General features: G+C 42.7%; 1 protein-coding gene across 1 annotated transcript in view; it reads right to left on the reverse strand.

The window, feature by feature from the left end:
• The window catches only part of LOC146323388 (titin-like), a 199,585-nt gene that overhangs the window by 59,959 nt on the left and 121,733 nt on the right, over positions 1–17,893 (reverse strand). Inside the window, exons 147-178 of the mRNA XM_084725583.1 lie at positions 17,674–17,870; positions 17,404–17,587; positions 16,901–17,203; positions 15,890–16,189; positions 14,756–14,874; positions 14,461–14,638; positions 13,880–14,164; positions 13,173–13,466; positions 12,751–13,050; positions 12,444–12,625; positions 12,125–12,254; positions 11,816–12,006; positions 10,465–10,894; positions 9,773–10,078; positions 9,139–9,320; positions 8,910–9,039; positions 8,563–8,714; positions 8,317–8,464; positions 7,484–7,649; positions 6,885–7,036; positions 6,493–6,789; positions 5,281–5,580; positions 4,633–4,947; positions 4,398–4,546; positions 3,403–3,553; positions 3,003–3,284; positions 2,607–2,909; positions 1,895–2,197; positions 1,246–1,527; positions 746–933; positions 514–625; positions 48–350 (exon numbers count right to left, since the gene is read on the reverse strand). Coding sequence (XP_084581709.1) covers positions 48–350; positions 514–625; positions 746–933; positions 1,246–1,527; positions 1,895–2,197; positions 2,607–2,909; positions 3,003–3,284; positions 3,403–3,553; positions 4,398–4,546; positions 4,633–4,947; positions 5,281–5,580; positions 6,493–6,789; positions 6,885–7,036; positions 7,484–7,649; positions 8,317–8,464; positions 8,563–8,714; positions 8,910–9,039; positions 9,139–9,320; positions 9,773–10,078; positions 10,465–10,894; positions 11,816–12,006; positions 12,125–12,254; positions 12,444–12,625; positions 12,751–13,050; positions 13,173–13,466; positions 13,880–14,164; positions 14,461–14,638; positions 14,756–14,874; positions 15,890–16,189; positions 16,901–17,203; positions 17,404–17,587; positions 17,674–17,870 — 7,314 coding nt within the window. The remainder of the gene's footprint in view (positions 1–47; positions 351–513; positions 626–745; positions 934–1,245; positions 1,528–1,894; positions 2,198–2,606; positions 2,910–3,002; positions 3,285–3,402; positions 3,554–4,397; positions 4,547–4,632; positions 4,948–5,280; positions 5,581–6,492; positions 6,790–6,884; positions 7,037–7,483; positions 7,650–8,316; positions 8,465–8,562; positions 8,715–8,909; positions 9,040–9,138; positions 9,321–9,772; positions 10,079–10,464; positions 10,895–11,815; positions 12,007–12,124; positions 12,255–12,443; positions 12,626–12,750; positions 13,051–13,172; positions 13,467–13,879; positions 14,165–14,460; positions 14,639–14,755; positions 14,875–15,889; positions 16,190–16,900; positions 17,204–17,403; positions 17,588–17,673; positions 17,871–17,893) is intronic.

Below are 17,893 nucleotides of genomic sequence, written 5' to 3' on the forward strand. Positions count from 1 at the left end.
CTCAACCCTATGCACTGTTTCATTGTTAGCATTAGTGCTGGACTGACCGATGGGATCTTTGGCGAGGATAGGCTTGGATGGTTCACTGGGATCTCCAGTTCCCAGCTCATTCTCGGCCATTACCCTGAACTCATACTCGCAGCCCTCCACCAGGTCCTGGACTCTGTACTGAGTGGCTGGGTACAGTGGGTCTCTGGTGGCTCTGGACCACCTCTTGGCTGAGGGCTCCTTCTTCTCCAGGATGTAGTTGGTGATGGGCTTTCCTCCATCACGAGGACGGTTCCACAGCACCAGAGCATTGGTGGCATACACCTCTCTGACAGTCGGCATCTCAGGGGCCTCAGGGACTCCTGCAGCGGGTCCACCAAAGAAAAACAGGGTTATCAGGGATCTTTGTAGGATCCATTTCCAATTCAGAAAGAACATACATCAAAATTTGAATTTCCTGAAATTAATTCAGGAGAACTAAAAAGTGATGCAGATGTGTGTCTGCAGGTTTTGAGTAGAACATACTGAAGAGATCTTTGGCTCTCATCTCCTCTGACTCCAGAGGGTCACTGATGCCATACATGTTCTCAGCAGAGATCCTCATGATGTACTCCCTGCCCTCTGTTAGCTTGGGGATCTGACAGAAAAACACAAAAACATGTGAAACATTTGAATTTAAAAAAAAAAAAAAAAAGAAACACTCAGAATATGACACAACAGCTGACTGAATTTTGGTCAGCAACACGTTTGGCCCCACCTTGCATGTGGTCTTGGTGGTGGCAGATGTCACTGTGGTCCACATGTCTCTGTTCGTGTCTCTCTTCTCAATGATGTAGTTGGAGACGTCAACGCCACCGCTGTCCAGAGGCGGTTTCCAGGAGATTACCATGTACTCCCTGTGCACTTCCTCGAACACCACTGGGCCGACAGGAGGAGTAGGACGGTCTGCAGGGAAGAAACAAACAACAACAGTGTGAGAAAATACTGAAATAATCAATTTGTGATGTTGTGATCAACTAATTCCAGCCTTAATCATAAAGGCTTGAAGTTTTGCAGGTTTGACTTCAGGGTTTTCAATCTGCATCAGCCACAACCACCAATTTGTGAATGGCACAAGCACTCGTGGTGTCCCACAGGGCTCTATTCCTAGACCCCTTCTATTCTTTATTAAATCAAGAATTTAGTTGCTGCATCTTCATCTGTTATTTTTTGATGACGATATATAGATTTTGTCACCTTCAGTTTTCTCCTACATACCGACAACTGTAAGGTTGCACACTCCCTTCCTGGATCCAGTACTGTTTTCCACTACAACCACATATCTGCCACTGTGCTCGCGCTGTGCCTTCATCAGGCCAAGTGACATGGTGGTCAGTGTGTTCTTGAACATAATGTGTTTGTCAGCCTTCAGCTCCTCGTCATCACGGTACCACGCAATGGATGGAGAAGGCTTGCCGGTGTAGCGGCCCTGCAGCAGACAGCTCTCATCCACACGGATGATAATCTTATCACGGAAGTCCAGTTCAATGGTTGGTGGCTCTGTAAGAACAGAAAATTAAGACAAAGTCAGGTGCGGTGATGTACCGAGGATTAGGTTACATTTCCATTTAATAATTTTTTTGTATATAAAAAATCTGTATCATCAGCAAAGGTGTATTTCTGCTGATGATAGTGATTTATTTTGCTCAAATTTTGAACTCAAAATGTTTTAAATAGAACACTAGTGAAAATACATTTTCAGACAATGATCACCTGAAATTAATAACTGAATAACTGACCCCAGGAAGATTAGTTGGTGTCGAGGGCACTAGCTAATGGGGATCCTTTTTAAATAAATAAATAAACCAATAATTCTGAAAGCCGATTAAAACAAACAAAACCGCTGGTCCTGTTAGTGAGTTCTCACCCAGTTCATCCTTGCAGGTGATTGGTTTGGTGCTGAATGATGGCTTGCTGGGGCCGACCTCATTGACAGCGATGACCCTGAATTCATAGGTGTCGCCCTCCCTCAGGCCATCATATGTGTACTTCCTCTCCATCAGCTTCTCCTTCGTCAGTCTGGTAAACTTGTCTTTACCGATCATTCGCGCCTCCAAGATGTACATGGTAATCTCTGAACCACCATCAAACTTGGGTGCCTTCCAGGTGACACTGATCAAATCCTTGGTGACCTTGGTGACCTCAAGCTCCTCAGGGCGGTCAGGCACACCTGAGGGGAGCATAAACACGCCAATGGTTATTTATATTTGAAGACAGGAACTCATTCACTGATTTGTGGTTTTGCAACATTTTATGTACTGTTTTGATTCTGTTGCCTGTAAAATTGAATAATAAGATATATTTTTCATGACAGACAAATTTGCCAGAAAAGTTTTTGGTGATGTTTAAAATGAAAGAATCCTAACCTTTTCTGAATGACCAAAAACAGTGATTTTTTTTGCCTTCAAATTTGAACAAAAACCAGAGCACTATCTTTTATGTCTTGACTTTTCCAAAAGTGTGATTTTATTTTTAAAAATGTGACTTTTCCTCTGATTTTCCAAAAAAAAGTCCTGCACAGCAGTCATATGTCCACATTTAGAGACCAGTGGTCACCATGTTTGTTCAGCTAAACTCACTGATTGGTTCCTTGACAACACATTCGGCTGCAGTCTCCACAAATGGTCCCATGCCAATGGCGTTTTCAGCAGCCACTCTGAAGAAGTAGGCCTTTCCAGTAGTAAGGCCATGAGCGATGGCGTTCTGTCTGCTGGCAGTGAAAGACAGTGAGGTCCAGGCCTTACGCTCAGCCTCACGCTTCTCAACAATAAAGTTGCTGATGGGAGAACCACCGTCATTCTCGGGGAAGAACCAGTTGAGCTTGCAGGAGTCGCTGGTCAGGTTCTCTGCGGTAAGGGGGATGCCAACGGGTCCAGGGACATCTGTCAGAGGACATAGCCAGGTTTTGATTAAACATGAAAATACTTAAGATTCTTAAGATGCTGTCCCATTTTGACATGAAAGCAGTGTTTTACCCAGGACTTCCACAGTGATGTTCTTCTTCTTCTCTCCTCCAGCATTCTTGGCGGTCAGCGTGTAGACACCGAGGTGCCTCCTGGCACAGGGTTTGATGACCAGAGATGAGCTGATAGCTGTTGTCTCTACTTTAGCCTCAGGAGGCAGTGCAGCTCCGTCTCTGCTCCAGGTGACTTCTGGGGATGGCTGACCTGACACGTAAGCGATGATACGGATCACACCGCCGGCGTGGACCACCATCCTCTCCTTCACTGAAGCGTCCAGGTCAACCTCAGGAGCAACTGGAGGGTAAGAAACTCAATATTACAGTCTGATTTTTAGTACCAAATTGCATAAATATGTCCTGAAAAGACACATTGTTGAGATGTGTAACTCTCTGAGACTTTCAGATGGACTCACTGGTTCTGTCATTGACCTCCAGCACCTCTGGGACTTCTCCAGGCTCACCATTACCAGCCGCATTGAAGGCAATCACCCTGAACTTATATTTACCACCAGTCTTCAGACCGGTGATCACAAAGCGGGTACCGCGGATTTCAGTCTCCTTCGCCTGAAAAACACACAGACTTTCTAAGGTTGCACCTTTTCTTTTACTTACATTTTTAGAGTTTTCAGCTCTAGACAGAACATTATGAGCAGCAATAAAACACATCACTAAACAATACAGAACTGAAACGGTTGCCAGGGGCAGTAAAGACTTATTCCATAACTTAAGGGTTCAGTTACTTGCTGGCATCATGTTTCATGTAAATGATCCATTTCCAGTTCTTACCGCAGATATCACCTGTAATTTGTAGTTGGTATGTCAGATCGGATACTCTCCTTGTTATAGATTTTTTGCTGGCTATAAGCAGGATATTTGCCAGGGATCCATGCCTCCCCTGCACAGCATCCTCAATGTTCCCTATGCACCGTTGTGTGGAACAGCATATCCCATAATATAATTTATAGTTGGATTTACATTATTCCAGAAAGGCTTTAGCTTTGTGCAGCTCCAGAAAACAGAAAACATGGGTATGGTCCGCTTCCAGGTTGCTACAGAGCTTCCAGTAAGGTTGCTGGGTCTTTAGCGGTTTGCTTTTCCAACCAGATTCTCACCACATTCATCAGTTGGTAGTAGTACACTCTGCCTTATCAATATATTTTTTTACCAATCAAATCAATCCTGGGGTCAAATTTCAGCTGTTATAAAATACTCTCGTATTTGTACGTATCTAAAGTAATCTTATTTTGAAAGCTCATACATCTTTTAGAATGGTGCATGGAGCAGTAATACTTTCCTGTGTCTATTGTCTAATCCTCAGATCATACACACCTGGTTTGAATTTTGGGTCATACGCAACCTTGTTCAAAGTCTTAAGCACAGATTGGGCTCTAAAACCAGGTCCTCTCACCTTAACCCAGGGCTCGGTGCCTTCCTCCTGGTACTCCACCCAGTAGCCGAGGATCTTGGAGCCTCCATCCTTCAGAGGAGGGATCCATTCCAGATCCACTGTAGACTTGGTCCAATCAGAAACCTTCGGGGTTGGAGGAGAGGGCGGGCCTATGGGAGGAGACAGACAGGCGGTCAACTTCCTGCTCTGTGTGTTCAAAACACAAACTCACATCATGTGATTGTGGAACTCTTACAGATGGGGTCTCTAGCAAAGATGGGGTCTGTGGGAGGGCTGGCGAGTCCGGGCCCAGCGGCATTGATGGCAGAGACTCTAAACAGGTACTGGGAGCCCTCAATGAGTCCGCTAACCACGAATGACTCGCCCATGCCCATGGGACGGATGGGGTCACGGCTGACGCGTGTCCAGCGTTTGCCTGTCGTCTCTTTTCTCTCCAGCCAGTAGCCGGTGATTGGGGTGCCACCATCATCTTCAGGCTCCTCCCAGTTGACAGTCATGGAGTCCATGGTGATGTTGGTGACTGTTGGCTTCTCACACTGACCAGGGACGTCTGCATGAGGACGAATGGAGAGGATCAAAGCTTAGAGGGTGCAAAAAATTGTCTTGCATCAATGGTTTAGAGTTGTAGCTGCTAGCAGCACCTGAACTCTGGCAGAAAATTAGATACTTTTTTTAAAGTTAAGTTATGTTTTGGGCTTTTTGCTTTTATTGAACAGGACAACTGAAGAGTAGACAGGAAAGGGGGTAGAGAGAGAGGGAATGACACTCAGCAAAGGGCCGCAGGTGGGAGTTGAATCAGTGGCCGCTGCAGAGGACAGCCTCCATGCATACCAACTGAGCTACAGGACCGTCCCAAAAATGAGAATCTTAAGCTTTGACTCACTGAAGAGGTCTCGGGCAACCTCGGGCTCGCTGTCCAGTGGCTCTCCAACGCCATATTTGTTCTGGGCCATGATGCGGAACACATACTCATGTCCCTCCATCAGGTTCTCCACCGTCCAGATGCGCTCTTTGGGCTCATTGGTGACAGGCACCCAGGTCTTCCTATTGGCCACACGCCTCCAGATGACGTAGTTTGTGACTTTGGAGCCACCGTCGTCCTTTGGTGGCAGCCAGGACAGTGTGATCTTCTCAGCTCCGATCTCCTCAAACTTAATGGGAGCAGAGGGAGGACCAGGCCGGCCTGAAGAGCAAAAAAACAAGTTTAGTCGACAGAAGTCACCCAGGTTGATCAGACTTATTTCTAATTTTGACTGATTATTTGTTATCGGCTTGATGTCAAGTGATAAGTCAGTGTCGTTGTCTATTTTGGACAGGAGAGTGAAGCTTTCAGGGTCAAACAAGGAAAAAAAACAAACAAAAAAACATTAAAATATCTATAATTATAAGCTGAGCGTAACAGCTAGTAGTGTAAAAAATAGGCCCAACAGGTGTATTATTGGCGTGGAAAATAATGAATAGATTTTAGAAATAAAGGATATAAATAAATAAAGGATATAGTGATACTTTGATCCTTTTGATACAGTATTTTCCTGCTTTTATTAACAAATGCTAATTTTATGGCATAAATGCAGATTGCAATGAATAATTTTAATTTATTAAAACTATTCCAATCTTTTATTGGTTTAACATTCAGTGACATAAAATTCACTATCTGCGGAAAAATTTTTATCAGGCTGATACAGAAATTTCTTTTGAAAGGATCGTTATTGTTAATTTTATTTAAGATCTAAAATGAAATTTAAGTCTGGTTGAAAATAAGTACAAAAAAAAAAGCATTTTTGTACTGTTATGACCCGACTTTTCACAGTAGTTTATAGCAATGAACTAAAACACAAGACATCTTTGCTGACAAAATTAAAACACTTTTATGAAATAATACATTTAACTTTAGGGTAAAGATCAGCTGTTTTCTACAACAGAGGCTTTAAATTTAATGAGTGTGAAGATATCATAGATAAACCGTGAACATACCCATAGAAATGGCCTGAAATTCACTAAACTCAGCTTCTGTTTTTAGATAAACTCAAGAATATTTTGTTAAATAAAACTTGAGAACACTGCAGTTCATTTGTTTGGATGTTTTTGTTCATACCGAGCACATTGAGCCTCATCTCTTTGGAGGCCTTGCCGAGACTGTTGGAGGCCACCAGGGTGTACAGGCCGGTGTCGGGACGTTTGCCCTGCTGGATGAGCAGTGTGCAGCTGTCGTCAGACACAATCTTGTTGATGTGTTCATCATACTGAACCTCCACCTTGTTGTCGGACTTGTGGGGTGGAGCCTTGTACCAGGTGAGTGTGGGGAACGGACAGCCACGGATCTTAGCCACAATGCTGATGTCGGAGCCCTGCTCAACCTCCATGAACTCCTTCAGCTCGATGGATGGAGCACCTGCAGCAGAAACACATTTTTTAAATGAGCTTCCTCTGTTTTGAAGATTTAAGGTGTCTTCTAGAGAGAACAGAGGTGGAAAGTTTTTGTCTTACAGTTCTGGTCCTGGAGGAGGATGGGTCCGGCTGTGGTTGAAGGTCGGCTGGCTCCGGCTGCATTGTATGCTACCACTCTGAACTCGTACTCGTCTCCCTCGGTTAGGTCCTCCACCTTAAACCTGGTGGTGTCCACGTCTCTCCTATTACACCTGAAGGTCACAAAGACAGTTTAACATTTGACTTCCAACAAAACAAAACCTCAGTGCTGATGTGTTTTATCTAATATGAGAAGTAAGGAGGACCATAGATTGTATCTTATTCTGTCCACAGTAGAAATTGAGGAAATCAGTAAAGTGCAAAATTAATTGCAGGAAAACATGGAAAAATGATAAAAATTAGACAAAAAAATTAAAGAGAAAGGCACAGCACTTTCCCACATCAAGGCTGCATGGTCAAATGTGATTTTAAAACAAATAATAAACAACTTTTTGTAAGTATTAAGAAGTAGGGATTCTTTTTTGTAGACAGACATCAAATTTTATCCCCATTAATAATGCAGGCAAAAGTTCGAGCAACCAGTGATGAGTAAACAAAGTCTTGATGTAGAAGTGACTGTAGAGGTTTAGGGACCTGAGGACAGTCGGACAGTACTTTACCTCCTCCAGGACTCCTTTTGGGTGCCACTGGCATCCCAGCAGAGCAGGTCTACACTGTAGTGAGTGACAGGAGAACCGCCATCGTTCTTTGGAGCCTTCCAGGTCAGTGTCACGGTTCCCTTCCTCACATTCTGGATCTTCAACCTCGTGGGAGGATCAGGAGGATCTGCAACACAAAGAGACAAATTTAGGATCACATTCTAGTGACTGTTGAGAAGAAGCAAGATCACCATCTTAAATAAATGAAACACATGAACTGAGATGAGAGATTTGGAGGTTTACTCTACATGTTGTTGAGTTTATCAGAATTTTCTTAAATTCATGTTGTTCATGTTTGTTCAGTAACAACCATGTTTGTGGAGTGCTAAAGTGAAATTGACTTTGTTTTAAATAGGAGGTTGGTCTACAGTATGAATGACAGAATCATCTGCTTATACTGAACATCATTAAAAACATCCAAACGTAGGGCCACCTTTTTGTTAACATATACGATTTATACTCCTGTACAGTGGTGGAAGAGGTAATCATAAGTACAAGTAGCAAGAGCAGAATGCTATTTTTGATTTTGCAGTAAAAATACAGAATCATTCTCATCAAAATTCACTCAGTATCATAAATAAAAGTGCTCATGTAGAAAAATGTTAAGTTTTAAATGTAGTAGAATATTAAACAATATAAAATGGAAACTCTCAAGTTAAGTACAGGTACCTAGAATTTGTGCCTCAGTAGTAAATATATTGTATACAAGGTTTTTGATAGAAAAAAAATATATATATATATCTTTTTTGGTCTCTGAGCCACAGCAGCTAAAAAAAAAAAGAGAGGAGACATACGGATTGGATCTCTGGCTTTGATTCCATCAGGGGTCTCAACAAACGGTCCAAACCCGAAGCGGTTCTCAGCCCGGATGCGGAAAATGTACTCCTGACCGTTGATCAGATCTGGAACCACCAGAGACTGAGCAGCACAGGCTGGATTCACCTTGAAGAACGAGATCAGAGTCAGATATTACTTAGTCTGTTTAGTTCTGTCCACACAGTGAGATCAGCTGTGATGGCTGCAAGTCAGGGGTTTTGTACCTTTGTCCAGGCTTTGCCCTCCACTGTCTTCTTCTCGATGAAGTAGCTTTTCACTCTCTCTCCTCCGTCGCACTCTGGAGGTTTCCAGGTGAGTCGGCAGGTTCCTCTCGTCACATCACTGACCTTCAGGTCTCTTGGAGGTCCAGGCAAGTCTACGAATCCACAAACCAACAAATTAAAGCACAGAAGCCTCACTCAAGATATCATCTGTAAGACTTTTCATCTTTGAATTTCTATCCTTTTTCTAATTTCTACTTTTATCCTGATTATAATTCTTCATTACACACTTGTATTTTCTCACTCCCTTCACATAATATATTTATCAAAATCTTTGAATCTTTACGTACCGAGCACGGAGACTCTAACTTTGACCACCTTGTGTCCGGCGGGGCTCTCGGCATTGATGATGTATCTGCCACTGTGGTTCAGTTTGCTCTCAGGGATCGTGATCACCGAGGTTGTGTCGGTGGAGTGGATCTGAAGGAAAACACCAAACATGACAACAGTTGTACATTGTAACTTTGTATGTAGATGAAACTGAAATGAATATACAGTCAGGTCAATTCTGTGTGGTACCTCAGAGTCAACAGGCAGCGTGTGGAGTTCATTCTTCTTCTCTGTCTCAGCGGTTCCGTCAAAAGTCCAGGTGACTTTGGGAACTGGGCGTCCAGTGATGGTGGCAGGAATCCTGATGGTCGTTCCAGCTCTGCAGTTCAGCAGATCTTGAGCGCTCACGTCCAGAGTGACCATCGGTTCAACTGCAAAACAAAAAAAACAGCTTTCAAAAGAGTTGCTTTGTTTTACTTTAACTGTTTTGTTCTTCAGTGATGTTCAATTTGAAAAAACATGAGAAAATCTTTCTCATTACTTGTAACTGTACTGAATCTGTTAATTGACGGCAATTAAGAGTCTGTATCAGTGTAGGAACAATTAAGCTCTATATTCTTTTAAAATGTAAATGTTCCATCTTTTTGGAGCTTAGAACAAACTAAACAGCAGTGTCCCAAATGTTCAACCTTGTGGGACACCTTTATCAATCATCCACAGTCTGAGCTGACACGGACTGACTCCAACAGAATCATCAGAACCTGTAGGCAGCAGCTTCTGGAACTAAATATTGTAATTAACAGCAGCAGTTATTGCACAGCTCTAAAGCCTGACTGTTGGGACTGATGAACATTATTTTCCTCTAGCTGTGTATTACACTTACTCAGAATGTCCTGAACGATGATGTCACCCGTCTTGGCAGGCTCTGAGTTTCCGGCGGCGTTTACGGCATAGATCCTGAACTTGCACTTCTTGCCCTCCTTCAGATCAGGGACAGTGATTTCAGTACTTGGGTGGAGCTTGTCGGCGGGGTTCACCATCCTCCAATCAGGAGAGCCCTCCTCGTGGACCTCAATGATGTAACCCTTGATGGGACTGCCGCCATCTCTGTCTGGTGGGCTCCACGTAAGAGTGATGCTGCTCTTGGTCTTGTCTTTAACCTCGGGGGCTCCGGGTGGGCTGGGGACGTCTGAGAAGGGACAGGAGGTCAAAGATCAGTCTTAGCTTTCATAGTCAGCATTAAGGATCTGAGTACCTTACTTTACCAAAATACCAAATATATCAGGCAAAGTATGGGGGACATGTATAAGAACATGGAAACATAACATATATTGTCTATAAAATATTGTTAAAAAAAAGGTTTCAGTGCAAATCTTGTGATCGTCAGAGCACATAACTAGAAAATTCTTGCACATTGCTGAAGTGTGTGCTAAAGAAATTTCATTTGATGATTGATTAATTTGAAGGTCTGGGGAAAAAATGTTATTGAAGGTGTGTGGCAGTCTTTGATTAACAGAAGTGTGAATGCAAACTTTCAGCATAACAGAGTGAAAACTGGCAAAGATGGACACTCACTGCATGGATCGACGGCGAAGCGGCATTCGGAGGCCTCGCTAGGTGGTCCGACACCTGCAGCATTGCAGGCTGCGATCCTGAACTGGTACTCGGTTCCTTCGATGAGCCGGAGCACGGTGTACTGCAGACCCTTCACTGCTGGTTTGGTGACTGGAGCGCGGTTGACGCGGCCCCAGTACACGGCACCACGCTCCCTCTTCTCCAGCCAGTATCCCTGGATGGTGGAGCCGCCGTTGTCCAGAGGAGGATCCCAGGTCAGGGTCATGGTTGTCGCTGTGGCGGCAATGATTTTGGGGTTACGTGGAGGTCCGGGCAGGCCAAACGGATCCCTGAGCTGGACTTTCTCTGAATCGCAGCCGTCGCTGACGCCGTACTTGTTCTCAGCTTTGATCCTGAATTGGTAGTTACCATTCAGGTTCAGCTTGTTGACCTGAAGGAGCAGAACAGGGACGATCATTATTCTGTTTTTGTTCAGGTTTTAGAGATGAGAGGAGATGATTATAAACAGGAAATCATTTGATTGATTGATTGTTATTTCTTGATTATCTCTTGGAAGTTTCCTGGAAAAAGAAATTATACTACCCACATGGAAAATAGAGAAAATAAAAACAGATTTCCAGAGAAGCTGCAACTTAAGATTATTTTCATTATAAATTATTCTGCTGATTATTTTCATGTTAAATGAATTAATCATTTAGACTATAAAACGCTCATCAAAATTTCCCAGAAAAATTACCGAAATAATTAATTGATTATTAACATTGCTGGCTCGATTAATTGACTAATCAATACAGCTGTACTCCAGAGGACAAAAGAAAAACCAACAACCCCCCCCCCCCAAAAAAAACAGACAACGTTTAAATTGTTATTTGAAACTTTATTATAATATATATTGAATTGTTTGCTGCTTCTCTGTAGACTAAATTAATATTTTTAAAGTCATGTTACTTCCTGTTAACTGACTGAAAGAATCTTAGCATAGCAATTAATTGTACTTAACTGATTGGAACCAATTGAATGCCGTCTTTTCTTACTAATGATGATTGTTGCCACATTACATGCATCTTTACATAAAGGAAAACATTGGGGAAATTGTTTTATATGGTTTGAAAGGGTTAAATATAAGAAAACATCTTGTAAAATGAGTAGAAATCTACGTCATGAACATGGTCTCCTTAAAATTTAAAACGCTAGATTCTGTTTCGGTTTATTTTATGCTCTCCCTTGCCATCACAGGAAACATTATTTAAATGAAGGTGCCTATGAATATGAATGCAAGACAACCATGTTCTGGAAGTCTGGGGTCAGGACAAACATCAGTTCTTGTGTGACGATCAGGTGTTTGACTTACCCCGAATCTCCTGTCGATGAGGTTGATGGTCACAACCTCAAAATCGGACTTCTTCTTGCTGGCATCTCTGCGCTCCACAATATAATTGGTGATCTCACTGCCTCCGTTGTCCTCGGGGGCGTCCCAGGTCAGATAGCATGACTCAGCCTTGATGTCTGAGACCACAACATTCCGCGGAGGAAGAGGGCGGTCTGAAAATGCAGCGTTGGGTTAATGTAAAGGTCACCATGTAGAAACGATTTTCATCACACAAACAATGAAAACTGAACCCAAACATGGAAAATTACATGTGTAAGATTTTGTTCTCACCAAGGATCTCAACTCGGATGACATGCTGGGCTTTGCCGTGGCAGTTTTCAGCCACCAGCTTGTAGTTGCCCTTATCCTGTCTGATGGTTTCTGGGATGGCAATCTTAGTCTTTATAGTCGTCCGGTCCACCTGAAGACAAGAAGAAAAATTATTTGATTTTGTGACAATACCAGAATTTTAAGCCTTGCTACAATATTAGTATTAAAAAATTATCATAGCAACACTTCTGAAATGTATTTATGCACTTATGACTTGATCTTCTCTAAATTTTGAGATGTTCTCTGGACCAAATTGTTTAACACATGAATCAGTCCCCACCTCCTCAGTCTCCATCGTCATCTTCTCTTCATCAGGCTTGTCAATCACCACGTCGTCCTTCATCCACTGGAATGTTGGCAGAGGAAGACCCTTCACCTCTGCCGGGATGTCAATGGCCAAGCCTTTCTTCACGATGATGGCGTTGCTCTTGAAGAACTTCAGGATGGTGATCACTGGAGCAACTGTGAACAAAGCAAACATTTGTCATTTTTTATTCTTTGGCTGTTGTTTTTTAATCTAAACTTGAAATATTGGAAGGGAGTTGTATTTGTTTTGAACAGTAAGATTTTAATAGGGTGTTTCATACTTTCATCGTCCTGGATCTTGGCAGTGATGGGCTTGGAGGGATCTCCGTCCCCGACCTCGTTCACGGCTTTGACACGGAACTGGTACTCCTGGTTCTCTGACAGGTTCTCGACAGTTCCACAACACTCTGTGAAGATCTTGCGGTTTGCCACCTCAAACTCCGTACCATCGGATCTCATCTTCTCAACATAGTAGCCTCTGATGGGGCTGCCGCCATCGGTGCGCGGTGGCTGCCAGGCCAGAGTGATAGTGTTCTTGGTTCTGTTGGTGTAGTGCAGCTTCTCAGGAGCAGATGGAGTACCTGGAACATTGTGAGGAGTTTGTCAACACAACTGTTTTGAAACAAATCAGCTTCTTGTATATCTATGTTGTCAGAAAATTGTTATCTGGTGTCCACAATCGATCAATTTTTGGTGGATTTACCTTTGGGATCCTCTGCCAGGATTGGTCCCAGGTCGGCTGGAGCGCCATCACCGTACTTGTTCCTGGCAATGACCCTGAAGTCGTACTCCTCACCGGCCAGCAGGCCCTGGACGTCACACTTACAGGATGCTGTCTCAATGGGCTGACGGAAGAGTTTCATCTTGGCGTCCTTCCTCAGCACCTCGTATCCAATGATGTCGCTGCCACCATTGTCCACAGGGTCGGCCCAAGTGAGGGTGATGTTCTTCTTGGTCACCATCACTGTCTTCAGGTCAACCACCGGTCCAGGTACGTCTACAGAAACACAGACCCATAAACATGTCAGATATGAGGCCTTAGACATTTTTTTCCTGTGAGCGGTACCTTGGTTTGGATAAATTTAATAGACTGTGAAGATTCTCAGTCATTCAGTTCACTGTGATCCAAGAAAGACTGAATCAAGGGCAACTGGACTTGGTTGTACATCTACATCCAAGTCCAGCTGGCTTTGACTCAGTCATTCTTGGAAACAAATTCAGTACTATAAGGTCAAAAAAGTGATTTCTGGATTTTTTTCCACATAAAAAGGAAAAAGAAAAGTCCAGGACAAAAATGTGCATGTGTTAATCATTTTCAACGTTGTTTGTCTGGTTCATAGCGTGAGCAAGTTCACCTTCAGCTGATATCAGGAAGGTTTTTCATTAATTAAGTATTAATTAAACACTGACCCATGACATCTACTCTGGTCTCGGCAGTCTTGGTTCCGCTGCTGTTAGTTCCAGAGATCTGGTACTTTCCGTGGTCTGCCCTAATGGCCTTCTTGATGAACAGAGTACTGTTCTTGCCCTCTGTCTCCACGATCATCCGCTCCTTATCGATCTCGGCTTCATCTTTGGCCCATTTGACTTCAGGTTGGGGTCGTCCAGTCACCACAGCAGGGAGCTTCAGCGGCTCACCGGCCTTGATGATAACGCCGTTCTTCACAGAGACATCAAACTCTACAGAGGGAGTTTCTGAAGGACATGGACAGCAAGACAAGTCAATCTCAGATCAACACGTATTAAACGAAGTACTCAGATCCATAATCAGGACAGACACAACCTGTTCTTGTGGACCTGAGACTTCCTGAAGCTGCTTCACAGTAAAAGCACTAAATGATTCTCTTGACTGCAAAGCTACTGTGAAGCACCAGCAGGATGTGTAGAATTTGATTTTCAACCTGATTTCAAGGTATTTATAAAAATATCCAAACATTGATCTTTCCTTAACAAAATAGCATCTTGTTCCCTGATAATAGATCCTTCCGTACCTTGAGGCTCTTTGACGGTGACAGGTTCCGTCACGCCAGGAGCTCCGGGACCGGCATCGTTGACGGCAATGACACGGATATAATAATCTGCTCCCTCAGTCAGACCGGTCACAGTGTACGTCAGCTCTTTACACCTGAACTCTGTGCTGCGTGACCACTCCTTCTCTCCAGCCAGAACCTGAAATCAGAAAACAAGAGTTTCAGGGCTACGTCGAAAACCTGTAAGATCTCTGATTTGCTTATTCTCAAAAAGGCTTAAACCTGCACATACATCAATTATTGCAAGCTTCTGTACCTTTTCAACGTGGTATCCCAGGATGTCTCCTCCACCGTTGTACAGAGGAGGCTTCCAGGCCACGATGACAGAGTCCTTACTGGTGTCCACGATCCACGGGGTAGGGGGGCCAGGAGGCACTAAGTAAGGGGTGACAGATAGTTATTAATTGTTATTAATATCTAAATAAGCTTTTTGTCTGTATCTTTACATACTGAAAAGTTTGTGTTCAACAGACCATGTTTAATGAATTTTAGTACACTCTGGTTGCGTTGCATCAACAGGGATTCATTTGTAAAAACTAATTACTTAATGGTTTAACTAAATTATGTTACAGCAACATTTGAACTAGATTAAAATTAATAAAGATTACATTTAAATCTAGTTTAGTTTTTGCCCTAGATATTAAATTTAATTCTGTCGCACCAAAGCTTTAAACTCCAATTTAACAGTATTAAGCCATCATGAGTAGGCTAACACGGCTAATTCACTCTCTAGCTAGCAACCAATGTAACATTTTGTTACCATTTTACCTAGCCAGCAAACAATGCGATGTGTTAAATTTTTAACTAGCTAGTTAACATTATAACAGTCAGTTACCTTTTTTGCCTAGCTATCAAATGATGTAACTTCTTGCTAACTTTTTAGTTAGTTAGCAAAGTTAATTAACATTCTATTAACCTACCAAACAATGTAATGTTCTGTTAACTTTTTATCTTGCTAGAAACCATTGTAATGTGGTCATTTTTTAGTCACTTAGCAAACAATGTAATATTTTGTTAGCTTTTTAGCTAGCTAGCAAACATTGTAATGTTCTGTTAACTTTTCAGGAAGTGTGCAAAGAATGCAATGTTTTGTTACAGAAAATAGAGCAGCTGAAAGTTAAGTTTCCCCTCCTCTTTTGTACTTTCTAGGTCCCCACAGCAATCAGACTTATTTTTTATTTAATTGTTTTAATTTAAGTCAGCAAGAATTTCCACATTGATTAAATTCTATTTACATTAGGTTTACTTAAATAAACTTGAATTTACTCAACAGAACACTTTTAACTGTACTACTGAATTACATATTAAATGTAAAATTTCATTAAAATATGAACTCTGAATACCTCTGGTGCTGCTTCATGTCACCCTCTGATTGGACTAAAAAACTTACGGATGGCATCCATGGTGACGATGCGATCAGTTGGCTCGCTGAAGGGCCCGGGGCCTGCCAGGTTTTCAGCACATACTCTGAAGATGTAGGTGAGTCCCTCCATCAGGCCAGTGACCTTCACCTCCAGAGAGTTGAGGAGGGCGCGGTTGACACGGGTCCAGTGTTTGCTGTTCACCTCCTTCCTCTCGATCCAGTAGCCGAGGATTGGGCTGCCGTTGTCCTTCGGCTCATGCCAGGAGATGCGGGCGCTGCTTGCTGTCACCTCGTGGACTCTGGGGGTGTTGGGAGCGTCGGGAGGATCTGAGGGTGGAGAAGAAAGGGTGAGTGACTGAACACAGTTTTTATGTTGAAAGTGAGAGTCATTGTTGATGTGACCACCAGATACCGCCAAAGTCAAAAAGAATGAAGAAGTCCTGATGCATGATGATCATGACATGATGATGTCCTGAGTTTTGAAAAAGTCCACATTGCTGGTCCATGTAACAAAATGTATAAATTGCTTTAAGCATTTAACATTTAAATTTCCATTTATTTGTAGGTTTAGTACATGAAACCGTTATTATTATTATTATTTTTTAAGTTGAAAATGTGCAAATTATTTTAAGTATATTACATTTGGAGAATTCCTTTTGGTTGATCGGTGCCACTATCAGAATTTACAAATTATTTTTTGCATGCAAAAACTTTTAGTTGAGATGAAAATTGTTATAAAAATGACAAATCATTCTGTACATTATTTATTGATGGGGATTTTTTTTCATGAGAAACTTACAAATGTCCAAATAATTATGTAAGTTTAATTCAATAAAAAAAAAGGAACTAGTAATAAAAAGGCATTATATGTTATGATTCATTACATTGGAGTATTGTGTATATATTGTGTATTTTGCTGAATTATTTGGAATTTTTCAGCCAGTCAGAACTGTCTGAAGTCACCTGTATTTGTTATCATTTTGCCATAAATCTGACCTGAGATTTAAAATTTCAGTTTATTTCCTGATCCTTACTCACCGAACTGATTCTTGGCGACCAGAGGCTCAGAGACGCATGATGGGCCACAGCCAAACTTGTTCTCGGCGGTGACTTTGAAAATGTACTCCTTCCCCTCAATGAGTTTGGTGACGGGGAAGCTGCAGCCCTTCAGGGTGGAGGTGATGGTGATCCAGCCAATCTCATCATTCTTGTTGTCCTTCTTCTCCAGGATGTAGTTCAGGATCTCGCTGCCGCCATCATCCTCTGGAGGTTCCCAGTTGCAGATGACAGAGGTATTCCTGATCTCATCAAACGTGAAGTTGATCGGAGGGCCGGGTTTGTCTGCGGCAGAACAGAGTCGGGTCAACGTTCAATCTCAGGAGGAACAAAGTTTAGAAAGACGTTATAATGAGTTACTGATTTGTATTTTGTGTTAAACCCAAACTCTACTGAAACATACTGCGGACTATAAGGAGGACATGTGACCTGCAGGTTCAGGTATCAGGATGGAAACTCAAAAAATAAATTAACTTTGGTCTTACCGAGGACATTGACGATGCAGGAGGCAGTGGCGACACCATGAGTGTTCTCAACCTGGATGGTGAAGTTGCCATGGTCAGCTCTGACAGCATCACGGATCATTAACACAGACTGACCTTTCTTGGTCTGATCCAGACCCAAACGCTCACGCAGTGGAGTCACAAACTCCTCCTCTGGCTCAGGAACCTGAAGGCAACAAAAGAAATAGTCATTACTTCATTCAAAAATAGGTACAAGTAAAACTTTCAAGATGCTCTGGTCTGGACACCAACCATGGCCTTGGTTTTCCTCTTCTTGATCAGAGGGACAATCTTCTTGGTTGGCTCTTTGGTGACGTCCTCGCTGTTCCTCATCCAGGTGACCTTGGGATACGGGGAGCCGGAGATGTAAGCGTCAATACGGATCTCCTCGCCCTTCTTGATGCACAGACCAGACTGCACACGAGCGTGGAGGGTGACCTTTGGTTTATCTGAAAATGGAACAAGAGTTATG

The sequence above is a fragment of the Lutjanus erythropterus genome, chromosome 8 (assembly GCF_056507025.1).
Source record: "Lutjanus erythropterus isolate fLutEry1 chromosome 8, fLutEry1.hap2, whole genome shotgun sequence".
NCBI classification, from domain to species: domain Eukaryota; kingdom Metazoa; phylum Chordata; class Actinopteri; order Lutjaniformes; family Lutjanidae; genus Lutjanus; species Lutjanus erythropterus.